General features: G+C 54.0%; 2 protein-coding genes across 5 annotated transcripts in view; one reads left to right on the plus strand and one right to left on the minus strand.

Annotated features, from left to right (window-relative positions):
• Positions 1 to 556: 556 nt before the first annotated feature.
• On the plus strand, positions 557 to 20,287 carry PNOC (prepronociceptin). 4 transcript variants are annotated; one of them, XR_004356277.1, is made up of 5 exons: positions 557 to 687; positions 4,286 to 4,429; positions 10,856 to 11,216; positions 12,757 to 13,528; positions 20,275 to 20,287. XR_004356277.1 is itself a non-coding variant. In XM_032683861.1 (5 exons), exons 3-5 carry the CDS (start codon positions 4,310 to 4,312, stop codon positions 12,804 to 12,806), a joined length of 531 nt encoding a protein of 176 aa, XP_032539752.1. In that variant the 5' UTR covers positions 570 to 687; positions 3,286 to 3,346; positions 4,286 to 4,309; the 3' UTR covers positions 12,807 to 14,153. The 4 variants fall into 4 exon arrangements, 3 of the variants coding, with proteins under 3 accessions (XP_032539751.1, XP_032539753.1, XP_032539752.1); XM_032683861.1 differs by lacking the exon at positions 20,275 to 20,287 and adding an exon at positions 3,286 to 3,346 and having other exon boundaries at positions 570 to 687; positions 12,757 to 14,153; XM_032683860.1 differs by lacking the exon at positions 20,275 to 20,287 and having other exon boundaries at positions 12,757 to 14,153.
• Positions 20,288 to 20,433: 146 nt separating this feature from the next.
• Positions 20,434 to 21,796, minus strand: part of ZNF395 (zinc finger protein 395) — a 9,280-nt gene continuing 7,917 nt past the window's right edge. Inside the window, exon 4 of the mRNA XM_032682260.1 lies at positions 20,434 to 20,545. Coding sequence (XP_032538151.1) covers positions 20,434 to 20,545 — 112 coding nt within the window. The remainder of the gene's footprint in view (positions 20,546 to 21,796) is intronic.

Consider the following 21,796-nt stretch of genomic DNA (forward strand, 5'->3'; position numbering starts at 1 on the left):
CAAGCCTGAGGCAGCGTTTGTTCCCGACGCCCGGAGCGGGCGGATCCGGGCTCTGCGCTTCGGGTGAGGTGCCTGGATCCCCTCATCCATGAAATGGGAAGTTGGAATTTTCTGCTCCGGCCGCCGGGCCCCAAAATCAATCATTCTCGGGAGCCGCCGGGAGCTGTCGGAGCGGGTTGGAAACGGGCTCGGGGACCCCCCCCCCGCTTCATCCCGGGCTTTGAGGGGGGGAAAACAGAAGGAAGGGGTTGGAGGGGGCGGCAATCCCGACAATCCAGGGATGATCCTGGAGCGCTGGATCCTTGTCCAGACCGGGACACGCCGTGAGCAGCTTCGCGCCCCCCACCCTCCAACCCAACGCCAGCATTCCCGGGATTCTCGGGGCGATTCTCGGGGCGATTCTCGGGGCTTTCCCCCCCCCCGTTCCTCCCTCCCCCTCCTCCTCCCGGGGATTTTGGGGGGCAGCTGGGGAAATGCTGCGGGCTGCGGGAGCGGTGGCTGGATGCACATCCCCGGGTCCCCAGCTGGCGCATCCCGGGGGTGGGCTCAGGCACGCACGTGTTCGGGAAGGAGGTGTGGGAAGCGCGTGTACACCGTCTATATATACACACCAACCCAGCCACCGGCTCCCGAGAAACCCACGGATCCCAGGAATCCCAGGAGCCGGCAGCCGACAGCACACCGCAGGTAGGGATTCTGCTCCTCATTCCCGTTCCGCTCCCATCCCTGCAGGAGGAATGTTGGAGGAGGGGGGCGAGGGGGGTCGTCCGCTTCTTTGGAATTCGAGGACGGTGCGTCCCGCCTGCGATCCGTGGATTTATAATCCCCCCCCGCCCCCCTCATCCTGGAGAGAGGAAAAGTTTGGCTCTCCGGCCCCGAAATCAGCCGGGAGCGGAGCCGCAGGGATGCAACAAGAGTCGGCCCGAAGCCCGGGGTGGGGGGGGAAAAGCTCGCGGGCTTCCTTCGGGATAGGTGGGATTTTTTTTTTTTCAGGGGATTTTTTTTTTTCAGGGGATTTTTTTCGGGGGATTTTTTTTTTTAGGGGATTTTTTTGGGGTTTTTTTTCGGGAGCCCTGTATCCTTCTCTTGTCCCCCCCCCCCATTCTCCCCTATTTCTCCTCCCTTTCTCTCCCAGCCAGGACTTCACCGGGTTCACCCACGGGATGCTCCGGGAGATGCCCGGCTCGCCATCCCTTTTTCTTTCCCCCTCACCCCTAAAATCGCAAAAAGGGGCAAAAAAGGGATTATTTTTTTTGTGGTTGCTTTGTGTGTCCCCCCGTTCCCTCCCCCCTCAAAAAAAAAAAAAAAAAGCAGGAATGAAGGGCTGAGGCGCAGGGATGCGGGAATAAACGTTCTTCCCGAGGCTTTTTCCCCCTCCGAGCAGCCTTTCCAGCCTCTCCAAACCCGCATCTGTGTTTACAGTCACACGGCGGCCGCTCGTTTGGGCCAATTATGGCCAATTACCTGATTGAGGGGCACCGGGGAAAGGAGAAGCTGCTTTTTCTACCCAGCGCCGGGCAGCTGGAGCCAAACCTCCCCCTCTCCTCCTCCTCCTCTTCCCCCATTCCCAAATCCCTCCGTTTCTCCCTAAAATCCCCCTTAGAAGCTACCAGGATTCGGGGGGGAGCAGGGAGGTGTTTTGGTGGTGCCAGCGAGGGACACTCTTGGACGATATTGTGCTTTTTTTTGGCTGGAAAAGGCTTTGAGCCCTTCCATGCTGGATCCCGGCTGGGGCTGGATCCTTCCCGGTCTCATCCCTCTTGCCCTCTGGATCAGGCCTTGGCTTTGGGCAGGGTGGGAATCAGGAGGATCCGACCGATCGGGGCTGGTTTTTGCTCCGGGCAGGGGAAGCGAAGAGCTGCGGGATGTGCTCCGCACGTGGCGGGATTAATCCCGGCCCGGAAAAGCCGGGAAATCTCCGCTTTTTTAACCCCCCGGGTCTGGGGAAGGAGGATTGAGATCCCACCGCCGGGATAATCCCTGCGGTTCCCCTCTCCCGTGGGAAGAGGGGCTGGAGCATCCCCGGGGAGAGGCGGGGAGCGTCTCCCCGGCCCGGATCACATCAAATGAAGCGAATAAATCCCATCTCAGGCAGCACCTGCTTCCCCTTCCACCTCCTCTCCTCGGGTCATTCCCAGCCCGCATCCTTTCCCGAATCGCCCCTTTCACGGCAGCGTCTCTCCCTCATCATCCCAATAAATAAAAGCCTCTTGTCCTGGTGGATAACCAGACCCCGGAACCGCAGGGCTGGATTTCCACATAAACCTCATTTTTTTTATTTTTTTTTTTATCTCCCCCCCCCAAAAAAATGAATGAGGGTAATTCCACTGGCTGGAAAAAAAACCCTCGTCAGGATTCAGCCCCGAGCGGCAGGGATGGAGTGGCTGGATCCCGACACACCCCTTGGCGTGGATGGGTTCGGGTTTTTTGGGGGGAGGAAAGAGGAAGGTTTGTGCCCGGGAGCGGCCTCGGTGTGGCCGTGACATCCCTTCCCGGGGTCCGCGGCACCCCCCGGACACGAGGGTTGTGGACATCCCTCGGGAAAGAAGGGCCCAGAGGGAAAATATTTTTGAAACGGCGAAAAATGCCAATAAAAAAAACCCAACACCAAACCCATGGAAAAATACAAGAAGGGCGGGGTGGGGAGAAACGGGGGAAAACAGGAGAGAATGGGGGGAAATGGGGGGAAAAAAGGGGGAAATTGGGGAAAAGCATCCCTCTTTTTCACATGGATTTGTGGCTGGGAAACTCGGGAAGGGCCTTCACCCCCTCACAAGGCTTCCAAAGGTGGGAGCAAGGGGGGAAAAAAATTCGTCCTTCCCTTAGAACAGGTTGATTTAATTTTGGGGAAAGGGGGGAGGTCGGTGATGCGCAGAGAGGGGGTTGTTTCCCTGTTTCCCAGCCCTGGCCGGCCGGGAATGCTGGCAGGGCCCGGCATCCCGATAACATCTTTCAATTAACCGGGAAGAAAAGCCGAGCCTTAATCTCGGCGCCTCCTCCGCAGCCAGATGTGACCCCGCTCTCTTCCCGCTTTTCCCGCTGCTTTTCCCGGGACGTTGGACTCGGTGTCCCTTTGGCGACATGGAAGAGGGGTGTGGGGGGGTGAGGGGTGGCTTTTCCAGCCCTTTCCCTGCCTCTGCCGAATTCCCGTTGAGGGGGCTGCGCGGTTTTTCCAGAGGGGGTTTGCCCTCTCCTGGGAGCTTCCTGCCAAGGCTCTGACTCAGCCGCCAGCCGGGTTTTAATGACTCGGTGGGAGATTAAGCCTTGATTCCCGCTCCTTATCAGCTTCCCCTCGGACCCACCGACAACCGGGAGCTGCCGGGCTCCCTGGCAAAAGGGACAAAAGGTGACCCTCGTGCCACTCAGGGAGCTGGGAAGGTGCTGGAAGAAAAAGGGGGGGGGGGGGCGGAGGCTGTCCTTGGAGGGGCGGGAAATAAATGGGAAACCTTTTCCCAGGTGCCCCCCAAAACCAGCCTGGAATGATGGAGCAACACCCCAGGGTGTTGATTTAGGGTTTTTTCTGGGTGCTGTTCCAGCACGGAGGGACCTGGGTGGCACCAAACTTCCCGTCCCCGTCCGTCACCTCCGTCTCGTCCCCTCGTTGTGCCACAAAGCCGGTGCCACGAAGCGCTGGGATCTGCTCCCGAGGGCCGCAGGGATGTTGGATCCCTTTTCCCAGCGGGATGAAAGGGGTCAGGAGGACCAACACTCCCCTTTCCAGGTGGCCCCTGGGGATAAACCTGCAGGGATTGGCCTTGGTCAATTAATGACATTTAATGACACCTAATGACACTCGCCTGTCGCCGACGTTTGTGTTCTGCGGGAATTGCCTTTGCTGCTCCAGATCCCGGCAAAAAGACAGGGATTAGGGGATGGCAGGGCCCCAAAAACACACCCGGGAAGGAAAACTGGAAGGGTGTGGGGGGGGAAAACAATCCTCTCCCGGTTCCGGCAGCGCCGGGATAAAGGAGCGAGCCCTGCTCCGGGGACAGCCGGGGACGTGCCGCCCCGCCACGTCCGCCTCCTAAAATAAACCCCGTCCGGGCCTCGTGCCATGGGATAACCTGGAAAAAACTCAGCTGGGATCCCTTTCGGGGACGGGGAGGGGTGTGGTTGGGGGAGCAATCGGGCTCCTTTTCCCCGAAAGGATAATTTTGGACGGGGCGAGCGCGGGGGGGGGGGAAGAAGCGAGGAGCGAGCAGGGGGTGCCGGCGGTGCGCGGAGCCGTATCCCGGTGTGACGGTGTGTGTGTGGGGGGGGAATTCCCTGTCTCCCGTTTTTCCAGGCGCTGCCGGGGGCCGGTGCCGCCATGAGGGCCGTGCTCTGGGACCTGCTGCTGCTCTGCCTGTTCGCCCGGGCGCGGGGGGACTGCCGGGGGGACTGTCTGCACTGCGACCGACAGCTCTACCGAGACTCCTTCGACGTCCTCGTGAGTCCCCCGGGACGGGGGGGGGGGACACACACACGACACCCTGCTGGTCCCCCGCAGGGGTGGGGACAGTGCCCACCCTGCCCCATCCCCGCCCTTGGGCGGGACGATCCCAAGGAAAGGGCGCGGAGCACAGACTGGGAGCGGTGGGGGACAAGGTTGGGATGGCTCCGGGGGGGTCCCAAAACCCCTGAGCATTCCCGGCTTTCCTGAGTCCCAAAGCCCTGAGGATGTCCAGCTTTCCTGCATCCCAAACCCTGAGCGTCATCCTGAGCATTCCCAGCTTTCCTGCATCCCAAACCCCGAGACTTCCCAGTTTTCTGCATCCCAAAGCCCTGAGAACGTCCAGCATCCTGCATCCCAAACCCTCAGCATCATCCTGAGTATTCCCAGCTTTCCTGCATCCCAAACCCCTAAGCACCATCCTGAACATCCTCATCTTTCCTGCATCCCAAACCCCTAAGCACCATCCTGAACATCCTCATCTTTCCTGCATCCCAAACCCTGAGCAATCCCAGCTTTCCTGCATCCCAAACCCCTAAGCACCATCCTGAACATCCCCAACTTTCCTGCATCCCAAATCCTGAGCATTCCCAGCTTTCCTGCATCCCAAACCCCTAAGCACCATCCTGAACATCCCCAGCTTTCCTGCATTCCAAACCCTGAGCATTCCCACTTTCCTGCATCCCAGACCCTGAGCATTCCCAGTTTCCTGCATCCCAAACCCTGAGCATCAGCCTGAGCATTCCTGGTTTTCCTGCATCCCAAACCCTGAACATTCCCAGTTTGCTGCATCCCAAAGCCCTGAGAACGTCCAGCATCCTGCATCCCAAATCCTGAACGTTCCCAGTTTGCTGCATCCCAAACCCTGAGCATCCCCAGCTTTCCTGCATCCCAAACCCCTGAACATTCCCGACTTTCCTGCATCCCAAATCCTGTGCATTCCCAGTTTCCTGCATCCCAAAGCCCTGAGAATCTCCAGCATCCTACATCCCAAACCCTGAGCATCATCCTGAACATCCTCGGATTTCCTGCATCCCAAACCCTGAGCATCAGCCTGAACATCTTCAGCTTTCCTGCATCCCAAATCCTGTGCATTCCCAGTTTCCTGTATCCCAAAGCCCTGAGAATCTCCAGCATTCTGCATCCCAAACCCTGAGCATCATCCTGAGCATTCCAGGCTTTCCTGCATCCCAAATCCTGAGCATTCCCAGTTTCCTGCATCCCAAAGCCCTGAGAATCTCCATCCAGCATCCTGCATCTCAGACCCTGAGCATTCCCAGTTTGCTGCATCCCAAACCTGAGCAAGCCCAGCTTTCCTGCATCCCAAACGCTGAGCATCATCCTGAGCATTCCAGTTTCCTGAATCCCAAACCCTAAGCATTCCCAGCTTTCCTGCATCCAAAACCCAAAAGCATCCCCAACTTTCCTGCATCCCAAACCCTAAGCATTCCCAGCTTTCCTGCATCCAAAACCCAAAAGCATCCCCAACTTTCCTGCATCCCAAACCCAAAAGCATCCCCAACTTTCCTGCATCCCAAATCCTGAGCATCCCCAGCTTTCCTCCATCCCAAACCCTGACCACTCCCATTTTCCTGCATCCCAAACCCCTGAGCATCCCCAGCTTTCCTGCATCCCAAACCCATGAGCATCCCCAGATTTCCTGCATCCCAAATCCTGAGCATCCCCAGATTTCCTGCATCCCAAACACCTGAGCATTCCCAGCTTTCCTCCATCCCACATCCCTGAGCATTCTCAGTTCCCTGCATCCCAAACCCCTGAACATCCCCAGCTTTCCTGCATCCCAAACCCTGAGCATTCCCAGTTTCCTGCATCCCAGATCCTGAGCATCATTCTGAGCATTCCTGGCTATCCTGCAGCCCAAACCCTGAGCATCCCCAGCTTTCCTGCATCCCCGAATCCTGAGCCTTCCCAGTTTCCTGCATCCCAGACCCTGAGCATCATCCTGAGCATTCCAGGTTTTCCTGAATCCCAAACCCTGATCATTCCCAGTTTCCTGCATCCCAAACCCCTGAGCATCCCCAGCTTTCCTGCATCCCAAACCCTGATCTTTCCCAACTTTCCTGCATCCCAAACCCTGATCTTTCCCAACTTTCCTGCATCCCAAACCCTGATCTTTCCCAACTTTCCTGCACCCCAAACCCTGAACATCCCCAGCTTTCCTGTATCCCAAACCTCTGAGCATCACCCTGAGCATCCCTGGCTTTCCTGCATCTCCAAACCCCTGAGGATTCCCAGTTTTCCACCCCCACAGCTTGTGGCATCACTATCCCGCCAATCCCCACCCCAGAGCCCCACCCCAACCTCCAAGGAGCCCCCAAAAATCCCCCTCTGAGCCCCTTTAGGGTGGGACCAGCTTTACCAACACCCACAGCCCCCCTCCCTCTGGATTCGCCTCCTACACCAGATGGAAAAATCCCTTAAACAACATTTTAGGGGGGGTTTTCCAGCTCCTGATCCCTTCTTTTTCCCTCCACTGTGTTCCTTTCCCTCTCATTCCCTCTCCACCCCGAGGGATTATCCATCACCTCCCTCCCTCCCACTTCCCTCTTTATCAAATCCTGGCGGGATGGGACGTCCCCTCGAAAGGAGCCGGCAGCTCATGGAGCCCCCCCGGGCTGGGAAATATCCCCCCTCCCGCAAAATCCAAGACTTCCAGGCCCCACGGGGACACTGGAGCCACCCCGGTGCCACCCCCTGCCTCCGAATTTTGGGGTGGGATCCCCGGGTTTGGCCCCAAAATGTTGGTGTGCGAAGGCACCGGCAGCTCCGCAGGATCGCCCTCTTCCTCCTGGAGGCGCGTGGAATTCTTCTCCGCCTCCCCCAGCCAGGGAGTTGGGGAGGGAATGGGAATGTTGGTGGCTCGTGGATCCCATGAGAGGTTGTGAACCAGGAGCGGAGGAACTCAGGGTCTTTCCAGGCTGGGTCTCAGCTGGAAGAAGCACCGCGGTGGGGATTCCATACGACCCTCCGCCGCATTTCCGAAGTGACGGCCAAGGAATTCCTGCCGGCGATGCGGCCGATCCGCCCTCCAGGGGTGGGAGCGGGAGATCCCTCGGAAGTCACGGGCACGGCGGATGCCAGGGAAGGATAGGGATGAGCTGGTGGATCAAGGTATGGATGAATCACCAGCGTCCCGGTGCCCAAAGTCACGTGGGGATGGCACAAAGCCGTGGTGGCACCGTTGATGCCGACGGAAGACGGGATACGGAGGAGCACTGGCTGCTGTTTGCTGAGGATTCCCAAACCGCTGCCCAGAGAGAGAAGACAATTCCATGGGAATGGAGACCACAGATGGATATCTGAGGGCTCTGGGATGTCCGAGGGCCTCGGGATGTCCAAGGTGCTACGTTGTGGGTGCCGGGACCTCTGATGGTTGCCAACCTCACCTCTGGAAAAACCTCCTCTCGGAACCTTTCCTCTGGGGCTCCCTGGTGATCCACCCCCTCCCATCATCCAGAGCCTTGGAGGTCCCTGGAAAGGAGCTTGGCTCGGCGCAGGATGCTCCCGGTGTTGCCATGAGGAGCCTGGGAGGTGTCCCAGCCCTACCAGACCCTCGTCACCATCTCCCTCCGAGACGACTGATTTCCTCTTGGATGTTCCAACGCCACTCCCGGCGTTGGAATCCGCCAATTCCCACAGAGTCCCGCGCCAGGACTCGTGGCACCTCCCACTCGGCAAAGCCGATGATCCCAAGGTGGAGAGAGTCTTTCCAGAGGTTTTGGCCTGTAGCCACGAGACCCACCAACGTGCTCCAACCCTGCTTGGTGTCCACCGGGAAGATAAAAGTGGGATGGAGAAAATTCCACGCGAGGGAGGACAACCCATCCCTCCCGGGCCTTCCGGCCTTTGGCTTAGTTTGGATCTTCCACGTTTTTCCTCCTGGATGGTTTTCCCGAGTGCTGGTTTCGGTGGTCCCAGTGCCAGGCCGGTGTCTGGGTTTGATGGATGAGGCCTCTTGGAAAGGGATAAGGCACGGATGTGGTGGGATGCAGGCAGGGATGCCGAGGAAGGCCGATGACGCCTCTTTTGAAGGGACACGGCGGCCGGATCCTGGCAGCTGGGAGGAGGCCGATGTCACACCTGGAAGGCATGAAGGACGATCTGGGAAGCTCCAGTCGGGCTCCCCTCAATCCTTGGAGCACATCACCAAGGGGGTGAAGGACAAGAAATCATGGGAAGAGAGGGAATGGATGCACCCTCGGCGATTGGCTGGGGATGTAGAGCCAGCTGGGAAAGCTCCGAGTGCTGCTGCCATCCAGAGGAACCTTCCCGGCCTGGAGAAACGGGCTGGCAGGAACCTCGGAAGGATCGACAAGGAGGAAAGTCCTGCCCTTGGGGAGGAACAACCCCGGGCACCAGGATGTGCCATGAGGACATGCCAGAGGTCCCTTCCCACCTCCACTGTCCTTTCTCACCTCTGCCATCCCTTCCCACCTCTACCATCCCTTCCCACTTCTGTCATCCCTTCCAACCTCCACCATCCCTTCCCACCTCCACCATCCTTTCCCACCTCCATCATCCCTTCCTACCTCCACCAACCTTTTCCACCTCCATCATCCCTTCCCAATTCCACCATCCCTTCCCACCTCCACCAGCCTTTCCCCCTTCTGCCATCCCTTCTCACCTCTAACCTTTTCCACCTCCATCATCCCTTCCCACCTCTGCCATCCGTTCCCACCTCCACCCTCCTTTCCCACCTCTGCCATCCCTTCCCACCTCTATCATCCATTCCCAATTCCACCATCCTTTCCCACCTCCACCATCCCTTCCGACCTCCATCATCCCTTCCCACCTCCACCATCTCTCCCCACCTCCACCATCTCTCCCCACCTCCACCATCCCTTCCCACCTCTGCCATTCCTTTCCAATTCCATCATCCCTTCCCACCTCTGCCATTCCTTTCCACCTCCACCATCCCTTCCAACCTCCACATTCCTTCCAACCTCCATCATCCATTCCCAGTTCCACCATCCCTTCCCACCTCTGCCATCCCTTCCCAATTCCATCATCCCTCCCCACCTCCATCATCCCTTCCCACCTCCATCATCCCTTCCCACCTCCACCATCCCTTCCCACCTCTGCCATCCCTTTCCACCTCCACCATCCCTTCCCAATTCCATCATCCCTTCCCACCTCCATCACCCCTTCCCACCTCCACCATCCGTTCCCACCTCTGCCATTCCTTCCCAATTCCACCATCCCTTCTCACCTCCACCAACCTTTCCCACCCCCATCATCCCTTCCCACCTCCATTATCCTTTCCCAATTCCACTGTCCCTTCCCACATCCACCATCCTTTCCCAATTCCACTGTCCCTTCCCATCTCCACCCTCCTTTCCCACCTCCACCATCCCTTCCCACCTCCTCCATCCCATGACTCGCCGATTTTTTTGGCTCATGCCCGGCTGGAGGACCCAGGAGAGCACGGAGTGGTGGAGTAGGAGTGTGGAATTCACTGGGAAGTGTGGAGCGTGTCCATCCAGGAGCAGAGCCAGCTTAGGGAAGATCAGGAGAGGGATGTTGAGCACTGCCGTGGCTTCCCAACATCTCCACCACCACCATCACCTCCGGGAGCCCAGGAACGGGATTTGGGAGGGGGATGAGGCCAGGGAAGGGCTGATGAGCTGCCGGCACCTTTTCCTGGGTGTCTTCCAATGGGTTGCATGGCTGGATGGGCTGGAAGAGGGCGGATGCCGGAGCACCGGGAATTTGATGATGACCTCTGAGCTCCCTCCCAATCCAATCCAATCTAATCCAATCCAACCCAACCCAACCCATCCCAACCCAACCCAACCCTCCCAACTCATCCCAACTCTCCCAATCTATCCCGACTCAACCCATCCCAACCCTCCCAATCCAACCCAACCCAACCCATCCTATCCCAACCCAACCCAACTCTCCCAACTCATCCCCTCCCAACCAAACCCATCCCAACGCTCTCAATCCAACCCATCTCAACCCATCCCAACCCTCCCAATCCAATCCAACCCAACCCAACCCTCCCAACTCAACCCATCCCATCCCATCCCATCCCAAACCAACCCTCCCAACCCAACCCAAACTCAACAAACCCAACACAAGCATCCCAACCCAACCCAACCCTCCTAACCCAAACCATCCCAACTCATCCCAACCCTCCCAACCCAACTCATCCCAACCCAACGCTCTCAACCCAACCCCCCAACTCAACCAAACTCATCCCCACCCAACCCTCCCAACCCAGATTAACCCAACCCAACCCTCCCAGCCCAACCCAACCCAACCTATCCCAACTCAACCCATCCCATCCCTCTCAACCCATCCTACAATTCCACGATTCAGGGGACACTGCTGAGCATCCCACATTCCCGGGAATGCCAAAACTCCACCTGACACCCACCCCTTTGTCTCTCCCCCTCCCAGATCTGCATCCTGGAGTGCGAGGGCGAGGCCGTGCCGCGGGCCACCTGGGAGCTGTGCGCCGCTGCCAGCCGGGCGTCCCCGCGCGCCCATGACCTCGCCGCCGAACCGTGGCCCGGCGTGGCACCGGAGAACCTCCCGTGGCGCCGCGACGCCGACGGAGCCGCACCGGGAGCCTTCCCGCAGCCTCCCGAGGACATTTCCCGCCGGCTCGGGATGGGCTGGCGAGCGGCGCCGGCGGCCAAGGGGGTGCAGAAGCGGTACGGGGGCTTCATCGGGGTCCGCAAGTCGGCGAGGAAGTGGAACAACCAGAAGAGGTTTAGCGAGTTCCTGAAGCAGTACCTGGGAATGTCGCCGCGCTCCAGTGAGTACGACTTGGGCGGCGGCATCGGAGAGCACAACGAGATCTAACGGAGACCCCGCGGCGTCCGCCAGGGCCACACAAAAGTCAACCCTCCTCCCCCACCCCCTTTCTCTCTCCGCCACATTCCATAGGGGCAATTTAACAATAAAAAAAAAAGAAAAAAGAAAAAAGGGGGCCAAAATAATAGTAATAATAATAATAATAATAATAATAAAACCAACAACAACAAACCGAAAAAAAATTGGGAATTTGAGTGGAAACGAAAAATTGGAGACCGGGGAGGGACGGTGAGGGCGGCCGTCGGCATCGCGGGGGAAGGTCCTTTGGGGTCCAGGGAGGAGGTTTGGCCTCGAGGCCGGTTGTATTTGAAGGATGGTTTAGTTCTTGTCTCGAAAAAAAAAACCAGGAGGAAAATTAAAATAAATCAGGAGAATGTAAAAAAAAAAAAAAAGAATAAATTTTAAAAAAATTAAAATTTTTATGAGAAATTTCGAAACGGGAAAGTTTCGAAAATTTCGGAACGGAAATTAAAATTAGGATTTTAAAATGAAGTCGAAATAAAGGATGAGGTAAGTGGAGAGTAAAACGTAAAGAGGTAAAAAATGAAATTTAAGTGCGTAAAAATGGAAGAAATTAAAAATATTTAAAAGAAATAGAAAGAGGTCAAAAATATTTAAGAGAAGTGAAAAATTTTAAAATTCTTTAAAAAAGAATTAAAAAAATTAAAGCTTTTAAAATAAATGAAAAGGAAATGAATTAAAATAAAATGAAATAATAAGATAAAATAAATGAATTTAAAAATAAATTAAATGACTTTAAAATGAAATGACTTTAAAATGAAAGGACATTAAAATTAAATTAAAAGTAGGTAAAGTAAATAAAATAAAATAAAAATGAAATATTAAAATAAAAATAAAAATTAAATTAAATTAAATTAAATTAAGTAGAACCATTTCCCTTTAGAAATTAAACAATTCCTCCCCCAAACGCTCCAGTTCCACATTCCCACACTGAGCAGCAGGTTAATCCCACGCTGCCATTCCCAGGGACCACCGTGTCCCTTCCTCCGCCGGCTCCGGGCCGGGATGTTCGGAGCCCTCCCTCTCTCCTCCCGCAGCTACCGAGACCACCCCCTCCCCATCCTCCCCCCACCCCCAAATTCACAAATTTGGGGCGATTTAAAAAATTTTTCCCTTTTTTTTTTTTTTTTTCTTTGTTCTTTTCCCTTTTTCCCTCCCCTCCTTGGGCGCCATCCCCCTTAAATTTCGGGATGCACCCCCACACCCCCTCCCCCCCCTTGGGAAGGAGCCTCCCGCTCCCTCCTCTCTCGGCTCAGCTGCTTTTTGCTTTTTTCCCCCTTCTTTTTCTTTTTATTAATTAATTCATTTCTTTTTAAATTTTCCATTTTTTCCCTCTTTATTTTCCCTCTTTTTTTTTTTTCCCTGCCCCGTTTTTTGGGCTGGGTTTTTTTTTTTTTTTCCCCCTTCTTTTCCTCTATTTTTTTTATTTTTTTTTTTATTTTTTTTTTATGTTTTCCTAGCGTTCCGGCACCGCATCCCAGCACCTTCCGCCCGGCACAGGCAAAATTAACTCCCGTCCACCCCACCAGCAGCTCCATCCTCTCTCTCTGCCGGACCCCAAAGCGCTTCCGACTCGCACGTGTCCCGAAAGTCACTTTGCTCTTCACCCACTAAAGCCACATTTAAACCAGGACCCGACGAATTTTCGGCCTCCGCCGGCGACGGGAGCGAGATTCCACGGGGAGGGGAGGGAGGGAGGAACCCGCCGGGGGGGGGGGGGGGGGGAGGAACGGGCGGGAATTCGAATATAATGAGGAAAAAACCCCCGGGATTTTCGCCCCACCTCCAAAAAAAAAATTGGATTATTTCGAGGTTTTTTTTATTTAGTTTTGGTTTTGTTGGCCGCTGAGGAAACATCAACTTGGATCCAGCAGGAAATCAGCCCCTCCACCCGCTTTCCCAGTGCCTTCCCAGCACTGGCTTTTGGCCTCCCATGGGATTTATTCCCAACTTTTCGGGGTGCCGAGTCGCGTCCCGCTGTGGCTGAACCCTCGCGGTGGAGACCGACCCCCACCCAGCGCCCAAAAACGCCTGGAATTCCTTTTTTCTCCTAACCCTGATCCCAATCCTTTAATTTCCCCCCCCTTTCCTCCTCGCGTTTTTCCCGTTTTTCCGAGCGTTTCCCTTGGAATTTCACAGAACCTCCGGGGTTGACTTCTTCGCTCGTTTTTCCCCTCCCCCTCCGTCCCGCGGATCCCAATCCTCGCCCCGGGAATGTGGGATTTTTCCCTCGTCGCTCCCAGAGGGGAAAGACGATTCCCTCCTGCCTAAAATTCGCTCTCCTCCCCCCAAAAAAATTCCAAACCTAATCCCGGGAGCGACCCCGCCCCGGGGGGGTCTCACCCGCCTTCGCCGTTTGTATTAAAAAAAAAAACACCCAAAAATATAATAATCCCTCTGGAAAAAAAAAAAAAAAAACAACCAAACAACAACAAAACAAACCAGGAAAAAAAAAACCAAACACACAAAAAAAAGAGGATAATTCCGAGCTCTTGTTCTTTTTAATTGTTTCATACAACGATTTCTCCATTAAACTTGTACATAGCAAAAAAAAAAAAGGATTAATAAATTAGTTTACTGTTTCTACGATATCCTTGCGACTGGCCCCCGTCACTTGGGTCCCCTCCTGGCCCCCCCACCCCACCCCCCACCCCACCAACTCAGCTGGGAATTGTTTTATTGGGAAAAACAAACAAACAAACAAAAAAGAAAAACCAAAATAAAAGGGTGATTTCGGTGCATTCGTGTGATTTCCGGGAGCAGTTCCAGGAATTCCCATCGTTGGGATCTGAGGAGAGGACGATCCCGTTGTACCAGCGAAGAACAAGATGGTTCGAGGGGCTGTTGGAAGGGGGGGGGGGAAAAAAAGGGATTTGAGGGTTTTTGGAGCGAGGAGGGGAATTTCCACCCGGCTCCATAACGCTTTTCCATAGGGATGGAAGTGAAGGGGTCTCCACACGGAGCTTCCCGGCAGCTCCCCCGGCCCGGCTGGAAATTTGGGTGTCCCTCTCTTTTCAGAGCCACCGAGATCCGGGGACAGGAGAAGCCCCCGGGTTCCTGGGTGCCAGTGGGATTGTAGGGATGGCCCCAGGATGTCCAGTTAGATCCCGGTTTTCCAACTGGGTGGGGAACGAGCACCCGGAGGCGATTCCCGGGCTCGTTGGCAATTAAAGAATTAACCAGAAGACTTGGCTGGTGGGAGGAGGTTTTTTTTGTGGCCTGGAGGTCCCCAAGCTCCCTGTGGGATGTGTTGGGCTCTCGGGCTCAGGGCCAGCCAGAGCCCAGCAGGAATTGCAGGAATTGCAGGAATTGCATCCACTCGGTGTTCCCGGGGTGCCGTTTTTAATAGCAGTGATTTTTCCCTCTCTCCTTCCCCACCTGGAGGGATCAACCCTCAGCCTCCCTCAGGGCCTCCATCCCCCTTCCCTCTCCCCTTTCCCAGTTCCTCTCTCACCTTAAAAGGCATAACAAAAAAAAAATAAATAAAAATAAAATGATACAAAATTATTCACTTTTTGTTGCATCAAAAAGGCAACTCGGACTCGCAGCTCCAGGCCCACATCCGTGATATCCAAGGGGGGGTTTAGTGCTTATCAACCCCCTCCTGGTAGCTTCAGGGACTTTTTTGGGATGCTGTCTCCCATGGAATTCTCCTGGAGAGGCTGGCAGGACCTGGGGGTGACAGGGAATGGTGCCACTTCCAGCTGGGTGGTTCCCCAGGGCTCAGCTGGGAATGGTCCCGTTCGATCTTCATGGATGATCTGGGATCGAGGCACCCTCAGGCAGAGGTGGCAAGAGAATTGGGTGGGATGTGGATCTGCTGGAGATCAGGATGAGGGATCTGGACAGGCTGGATCCATGGGATTGAGGGGCCAAGGCCAACGGAGTGAGGGGCAACAAGGCCACGTGCCGGGAATTGCACGTGGGGTCACCACATCCCCGTGGAATGTTCCAGGCCGGGGGAAGAGTGGCTGGAAAGATGGGAAAGGCCCTGGAGGTGCTGGACACGAGCCCAGGTGGGCAAGGGGGTCAAGGGCTGTGCCAGCCCTGGTGTGGTAGCAGGAGCAGGGAAGAGATTGTCCCCCTGTGCTGGCACTGCTGGGGCACCTCCAGGGCTGGGGACAGCTCTGGGACACTCCCAACAATGGGAGACATGGAGGGACTGGAGCGTGTCCAGGGAAGAGAACGGAGCTGGGGAAGGGGTTGGAGCAGCAGGAGCAGTTGAGGGAGCTGGGGTGGTTCATCCTGGAGAAAAGAGGGATCAGGGGGCACCTTCTGCCTCTCTGCAACTCCCTGATGGATCCAGGGAAGGGTCGGGCTCTGCTCCCAGGGAACGAGGGAAAGGACGAGGGGAAATGGCCTCAAGTTGTGCCAGGGGAGGTTCAGGTGGGATACTGGGAACAATTCCTGAATGGAAAGGGTGGTCAGGCCTTGGAATGGGCTGCCCAGGGCAGGTGGTGGAGTCCCCAATCCCTGGAGGTGTCCAAGGAACGACCGGACGTGGCACTCGGTGCCGAGGTGGGGGATCGGCCACGGGTTGGACTCGGTGACCGTGGAGCTCTTTCCCCACCTGAATAATTCTGCGATTCCACGTTTAAAAACTCGATTAAATTGTTGTGTCGCTTCTTTTTTTTTTTTTTTCCTGAGAAAAAAAAAACCCCAAAAGACGGGATGTGGAGCGGCGGGGCCGTCGGCGGGCACACACCGCTCTCTAGCGGTGCCAGGAAGGGTTGTGCCAACCGCATCCTTGAACCCCACAAGGAGGAAAAACATCTCTGGGATGAGGACGAGCGGCAGGAAAAGCGTCCCCACCTCTGGATTAGGGACAGGGAGACCCCCCCCCTCCCGCCCTCCCCCACGCCCTGGGCTCCAAGGACACCACGGAGGAGTTTTCAGGCGACTTTTCCTTTTATTTCTTATAAAATATATTTCGTTCTCGCCGCTTCGTAAAAATGACATTTCACATTTCTCTTTTCCAGCTTTTTTTTTCCCCTCTTTTTTTTTTTTGTTCTTTTTTTTTTTTTTGTGTTTTGTTTTGTTTTTGTTGTTTGATTTTTTTTTTATCAATAAAAATAATCCTCGGAAGACAGTCGAGAAAAGCTCCGATGGGGAAGTGGCTGGATACGGCACCGGTGGCCCCACGGGGGCACGGCCACGGTGACAAAAGTGTCCCCAACCCCTTCCCTGCTGCCACCAAATCTCCCCCTGTGCTAAAAAAAAAAAACCTGGGAAGAGTGTCCTGGCTGGAAAAAGGGGGGAGCAGCCTCCAATTAATTAGTGCCCAATTAAGAGGTTCCTACATATGGACACGGACGAGCTCTGGGCGGGTGGATGAGGGAAAACTTTCCCAGTTGGATTTCCAGGTTGGGGCCAAAAATAAAACAAAAATGGGGTTTTGGAGACCACTCAAGTGTTGGGAGGAAAATCCAACAGTGGCTTAGGAAGCGAGTTAAAAAACAACAGGAAAGGGGGGGAAAATTGGGAAAGGAGGTGAAAAAATTAGAAATATTAGGACACAATGTCAACCAACCCGATGGACACGGTGGAAAGGTCCTGTTATTGCTGTAAAAAGACAAGATTTTTCTGGTTTAAAGTGTAAAAATTCCAAAAGGGAAAAAGACCCACCCAGCACCAGTTTGTCCATTAAAAAAATAATAAAAAATTTAAAAAAAAAGGAAAGAGCCACGAGCTTTAAGGACAATTTTTGTCCAGTGGAGTCTGTACCGCAAAAAACCCTCAGGAAAGCAGCTGGATGCACTTCCCACTCCTGGTCAAAGGCTGGGATCAAACATTCCTATGCCAGGGAATTCCCTGCCAGGCAGGTAAGTGCTCTGAGATGTGGGAGGAGGAGGAGGAAAAAAAGGAGGAGGGGAAAGAGGAAGAAAAAAGGAGGAGGGAAAGGAGGAGGAAAAAAAGGAGGAGGAAAAAAGCAGCAGGGAATAAAGGAAGAGGGAAAAAAGGAGGGAAAAAGGAGGAGGGAAAACAGAGGAGGAAGAAAAGGAGGAAGAGAAAAAAGGAGGAGGGAAAAGGAGGAGGAAGAAAAAGGGAGAGGGAAAAAGTAGGAGGAAAAAGGGAGAGAAAAAAAGGAAGAGAAAAAAGGAGGAGAAAAAAAAGGAGCAGGAAAAAGGAGAAGAAAAAAACAAGGAGAAAAAAAGGAGGGAAAAAAGAACGGGAAGAAAAGAGTGGGAAAAAAAGAGCGGGAAAAGGAGGAGGAGGAAAAAGAAGGAGGGGAAAAAAGGAGGAGGAAAAAAAGGAGGAGAAAAAAGGAGGAGAAAAAAGAGCGGGAAAAAAAGGGTGGGAAAAAAGAGCAGAAAAAAGAGTGGGGAAAAGGAGGAGGAGGAAAAAGGAGGAGAAAAAAAGAGCAGGAAAAAAAGGGCGGGAAAAAGGAGGAAGGAAAAAAGGAGGAGAAAAAAAGGAGGAGAACAAAGGAGAAGGAAAAAGGAGGAGAAAAAAAGAGTGGGAAAAAAAGAGTGGGAAAAAGGAGGAGGAGGAAAAAGGAGGAGAAAAAAGGAGGAGAAAAAAAGGAGGAGGAGGAAAAAGGAGGAGAAAAAAGAGTGGGGAAAAAAAAGGAGAAAAAAAGAGCGGGGAAAAAAAGGGCAGGGGAAAAAGGAGGAGGAGGAAAAAGGAGGAGAAAAAAAGGAGGAGGAGGAAAAAGGAGGAGAAAAGAGGAGAAAAAAGAGTGGGGAAAAAAAGAGTGGGGAAAAAAGAGTGGGAAAAAGGAGGAGGAGGAAAAAGGAGAAAAAAAGAGCAGGGAAAAAAGAGTAGGAAAAAAGAGTGGGGAAAAGGAGGAGGAGAAAAAAGGAGGAGGGAAAAAAGGAGGAGAAAAAAAGAGTGGGAAAAAAAGAGTGGGAAAAAAAGAGCGGGAAAAAAAGAGCGGGAAAAAAAGAGAGGGAAAAAAGAGCGGGAAAAAAGAGCGGGGAAAAAGAGCGGGGAAAAAGAGCGGGGAAAAGGAGGAGGAGGGAAAAGGAGGAGGGAAAAAAGGAGGAAAAAAAAGGAGAAGAAAAAAGAGTGGAGAAAAAGAGTGAGAAAAAAAGAGTGGGGAAAAGGAGGAGGGAAAAAAGGAGGAGGAGGGAAAAAAGGAGGAGGAAAAAGGAGCAGGGAGAAAGAAGGAGGAAAAAAGAAGGAGAAAAAAAGGAGGAGGAAAAAAGAGTGGGGAAAAAAGAGCAGGGAAAAAGAGTGGGGAAAAAAAGGAGCAGGAGGAGGCAGTGCCTGGGCTGGGGGTGTCCCACCAGCCCCCTGGATCACCCGGGAATGTTTTTTTTCCAGATCCAAGACCTTTTCCTTCCTTATTTTATATATATATACATAATTTTCAAAAGAGCCTTTTAATAGAAACCCAGTGATTTTTGCTTGAATTTTCGGGCACCTGAGCTCCCTCCAGTGACAATCCCGCCGGGAAGGGTCGGGATGAGGCCCATTCCAAGGGCTTCCTTTGATTCCCTGATTACGGAGCCGCCTCTGGATCCACCCGGGGCAGAAAGGGCATAAAAAACCTGGATAAAATCTCCAGCTTTGCCTGGAGGGGGGAGATGTCTCAGAGTCACAGGGATAAAGGCACAAGGAAAAGCAGAAATTCATCTTTTTTTTTTTTTTTTTTTTCCCCCTTTCTTGTGCTCTTGGAGCCTCTCGGAATTTTTTTTTTTTAAATCCTTTAAAAAATTTGAGGGACTCCCATAAAAAAAAAAAACACCTGGCCCTTCCCTGGAAAAGAGGCTGAGCTTCCTGAGGTGACACAGGACGGAAAGGCTGGAGGTCAGGAAGTGCTGGGGTTCATATTAAAAAAAAAGTCATTTTTTTGCCACAAAACTCGACCCGCTGGAGGGAGAGGAAAAGGCCCTTTCCCAACATTCCCGCTCCCGTGGGAGTGAGAAGCTCCCAAGGAGGAAAAATCTCTTCCCTCCTTCGGGATTTGAGCTGGGAGAGAAGATCAGGCTGGGGGATGATCGGCTGCTACACTTGGAAAATTACAAAATAACCACCCAAAAAAAACCCCACCCCAAAACCGCGGGAAACGCGGAGATGGATCTCCGGGTGCTTCCCTTCACTCGATCCCTTAAAAAAAACTCGGGAGATCTGGGAACCTGATCCCTCCAAACACAAGGTTCATGGGGATCTGGGAGAAATACCTGACTCTCCCAACCACTTGATTCACTTTTTTAAGGAAAACTGATCCTTGAAATCCTTAAAACCAGGCCGAGCTCACGACGCATCCAGGGATGAGCCAACTGACTCCCACCAGGCTCGACGGGATCCAAGAGAAAACATTCCCTGCCCGCGGCAAAGGGTCGGAACTGGATCGTCTTTAAGGTCCCTTCCGACCCAAACCATTCCACGATTCCGTGTTGAAGCGTTTTGGAGAACTGGGATGCCGAGGAAAACCCTTCCCAGCCCTTCCCAGCTGCTGGAATCTTAATTAAATCCACCCGGCTGCTCGGCCTGGCTTTGGAGGACACGGCGAAGAGATTTTTCCCGGGAGCTGAACGAACTCACAAAAGCCTAAAACGAGGAGGAAAACCACATTTTTGCCCTAAAAATCTCCATTTTTTCCTGTTTAAAATATTTCGAGTGGGGTTTCCGGAGGCGCCTCCGGGTGGGAGGTGACGGGAGCGGGGACAGAAACTTCCAACTCCTGCCAAAATCCGCTCCCAAAATCCGCTCCCAACTTCCCCGTGGCGTTTTCCTTTTTAAAGCCATCGTCGTTTCCGACCCCCCCTTTCCTCGAAGGAAAAGAGGGATTTGCACTTTCCAGGCAAAGACACGGGAAGGTGCCTCAAAACCTCCCCCCCCCCATCTCCCAAGTCAGGGTTCCAGGGATTTTCGGGCCGACCTGGGGAATTCGGGGAGCTCTTTGGCCGCCCCCAGAGGGATCAGCTCCCTCCCTTCCCGATCCCAGTCCAAGGGGAAGGATTCTCCGTGGTTTAAAAACCAATAAAAAGGTGGGAAAAGGGTTTTCTTGGTTAAAAAAAGAGCAAACCCAGCCAGAGGAGGAGGAAGAGGAGGAGTTTTCGCGCGGCTCCGGAGGCGCCTCCGGAGGCTCCTGGGAGGTACTTCCAAGTTCCCTGGTTGCAGCTGGGAGGGATTCCGGTGCTCCCCCGGGGCAGGAGTGGGAATGGGAAGTGGCAAAGGGATGCCACGGTTCAGTCCAGGAAGCGCTGGCAGGCCTTTTTCCAGCGGCAGGCCGTGCACCACTGGTCCCGGTGCTCGATGCCGTAAACCTTGCGGCACTTCTTGGCTTCGCCGCGGACTTTCCTGGGAAAAGCGGGGAGGGGACATGGAAAAGAAGCGGGAGGTTGGTCATGGGTCTAAGGGGAAGGGGCCTTAAGTGGGTTCTGCTGCAGCTCAGGGAGGGGGAGAAGGAAGGGGGGGGGAAAGGGAAGGGGAGAAAGGAAGGAAGGGGAAAGGAGGGAAGGGGGGAAAGGAAGGAAGGAAAAAAGGAAGGAAGGGGGGAAAGGAAGGAAGGGGAAAGGAAGGAAGGGGGTAGGGAAGAAAGGAAAAGGAAGGAAGGGAGAGAAAAGGAAATGGGGAGAAAAGGCAGGAAGGGGGAAAAGGGAAGGAAAGGGGAGAAAGGAAAAAACGGGAAAGAAAGGAAGGGGGGGAAGGCAGGAAGGGGGAGAAAAGGCAGCAACGGGGAGAAAAGGCAGGAAGGAGGAGAAAAGGAAGGAAAGGGCAAAAAGGAAGGAAGGGGGGGAAAGGAAGGAAGGGGGGAAAAGGAAGGAAGGGGGGAAAAGGAAGGAAGGGGGAGAAAAGGCAGGAAGGGGGAGAAAAGGCAGGAAGGGGGAGAAAAGGCAGGAAGGGGGAGAAAAGGCAGGAAGGGAAGAAAAGGAAGGAAGGGGGAGAAAAGGCAGGAAGGGGGAGAAAAGGAAGGAAGGGGGAGAAAAGGCAGGAAGGGGGAGAAAAGGAAGGAAAGGGCAAAAAGGAAGGAAGGAGGGGAAAGGAAGGAAGGGGGAGAAAGGGAAGGAAGGAGAGAAAAGGCAGGAAGGGGGGAAAAGGAAGGAAAGGGGGAAAAGGAAGGAAGGGGGGAAAAGGAAGGAAGGGGAGAAAGGGAAGGAAGGGGGGAAAAGGAAGGAAGGGAAGAAAAGGAAGGAAGGGGGAGAAAAGGCAGGAAGGGGGAGAAAAGGAAGGAAAGGGCAAAAGGGAAGGAAGGAGGGGAAAGGAAGGAAGGGGGAGAAAAGGCAGGAAGGGGGAGAAAAGGCAGGAAGAGGGAGAAAAGGGAGGAAGGGGGAGAAAAGGGAGGAAGGGGGAGAAAGGGAAGGAAGGGGGAAAAGGAAGGAAGGGGGAAAAGGAAGGAAGGGAGGAAAAAGGAAGGAAAGGGGAAAAAGGGGGGGAAAGGAAGGGGAGAAAAGGGAAGGGAGGAAAAGGGAAGGGGGCAGGAAAAAAACAGGGCAGAGAAAAAGGGGGCAGGGAAAAAGAGGGAAGGGGGAAAAAAAGGGGCAGGGAAAAAAAGGGGCAGGGAAAAAACGGGGGAGAGAAAAAAAGGGGCAGGGAAAAAAAGGGGGAGAG

This window comes from Chiroxiphia lanceolata, chromosome 3 (assembly GCF_009829145.1).
Source record: "Chiroxiphia lanceolata isolate bChiLan1 chromosome 3, bChiLan1.pri, whole genome shotgun sequence".
Taxonomy (NCBI): Eukaryota; Metazoa; Chordata; class Aves; order Passeriformes; family Pipridae; genus Chiroxiphia; species Chiroxiphia lanceolata.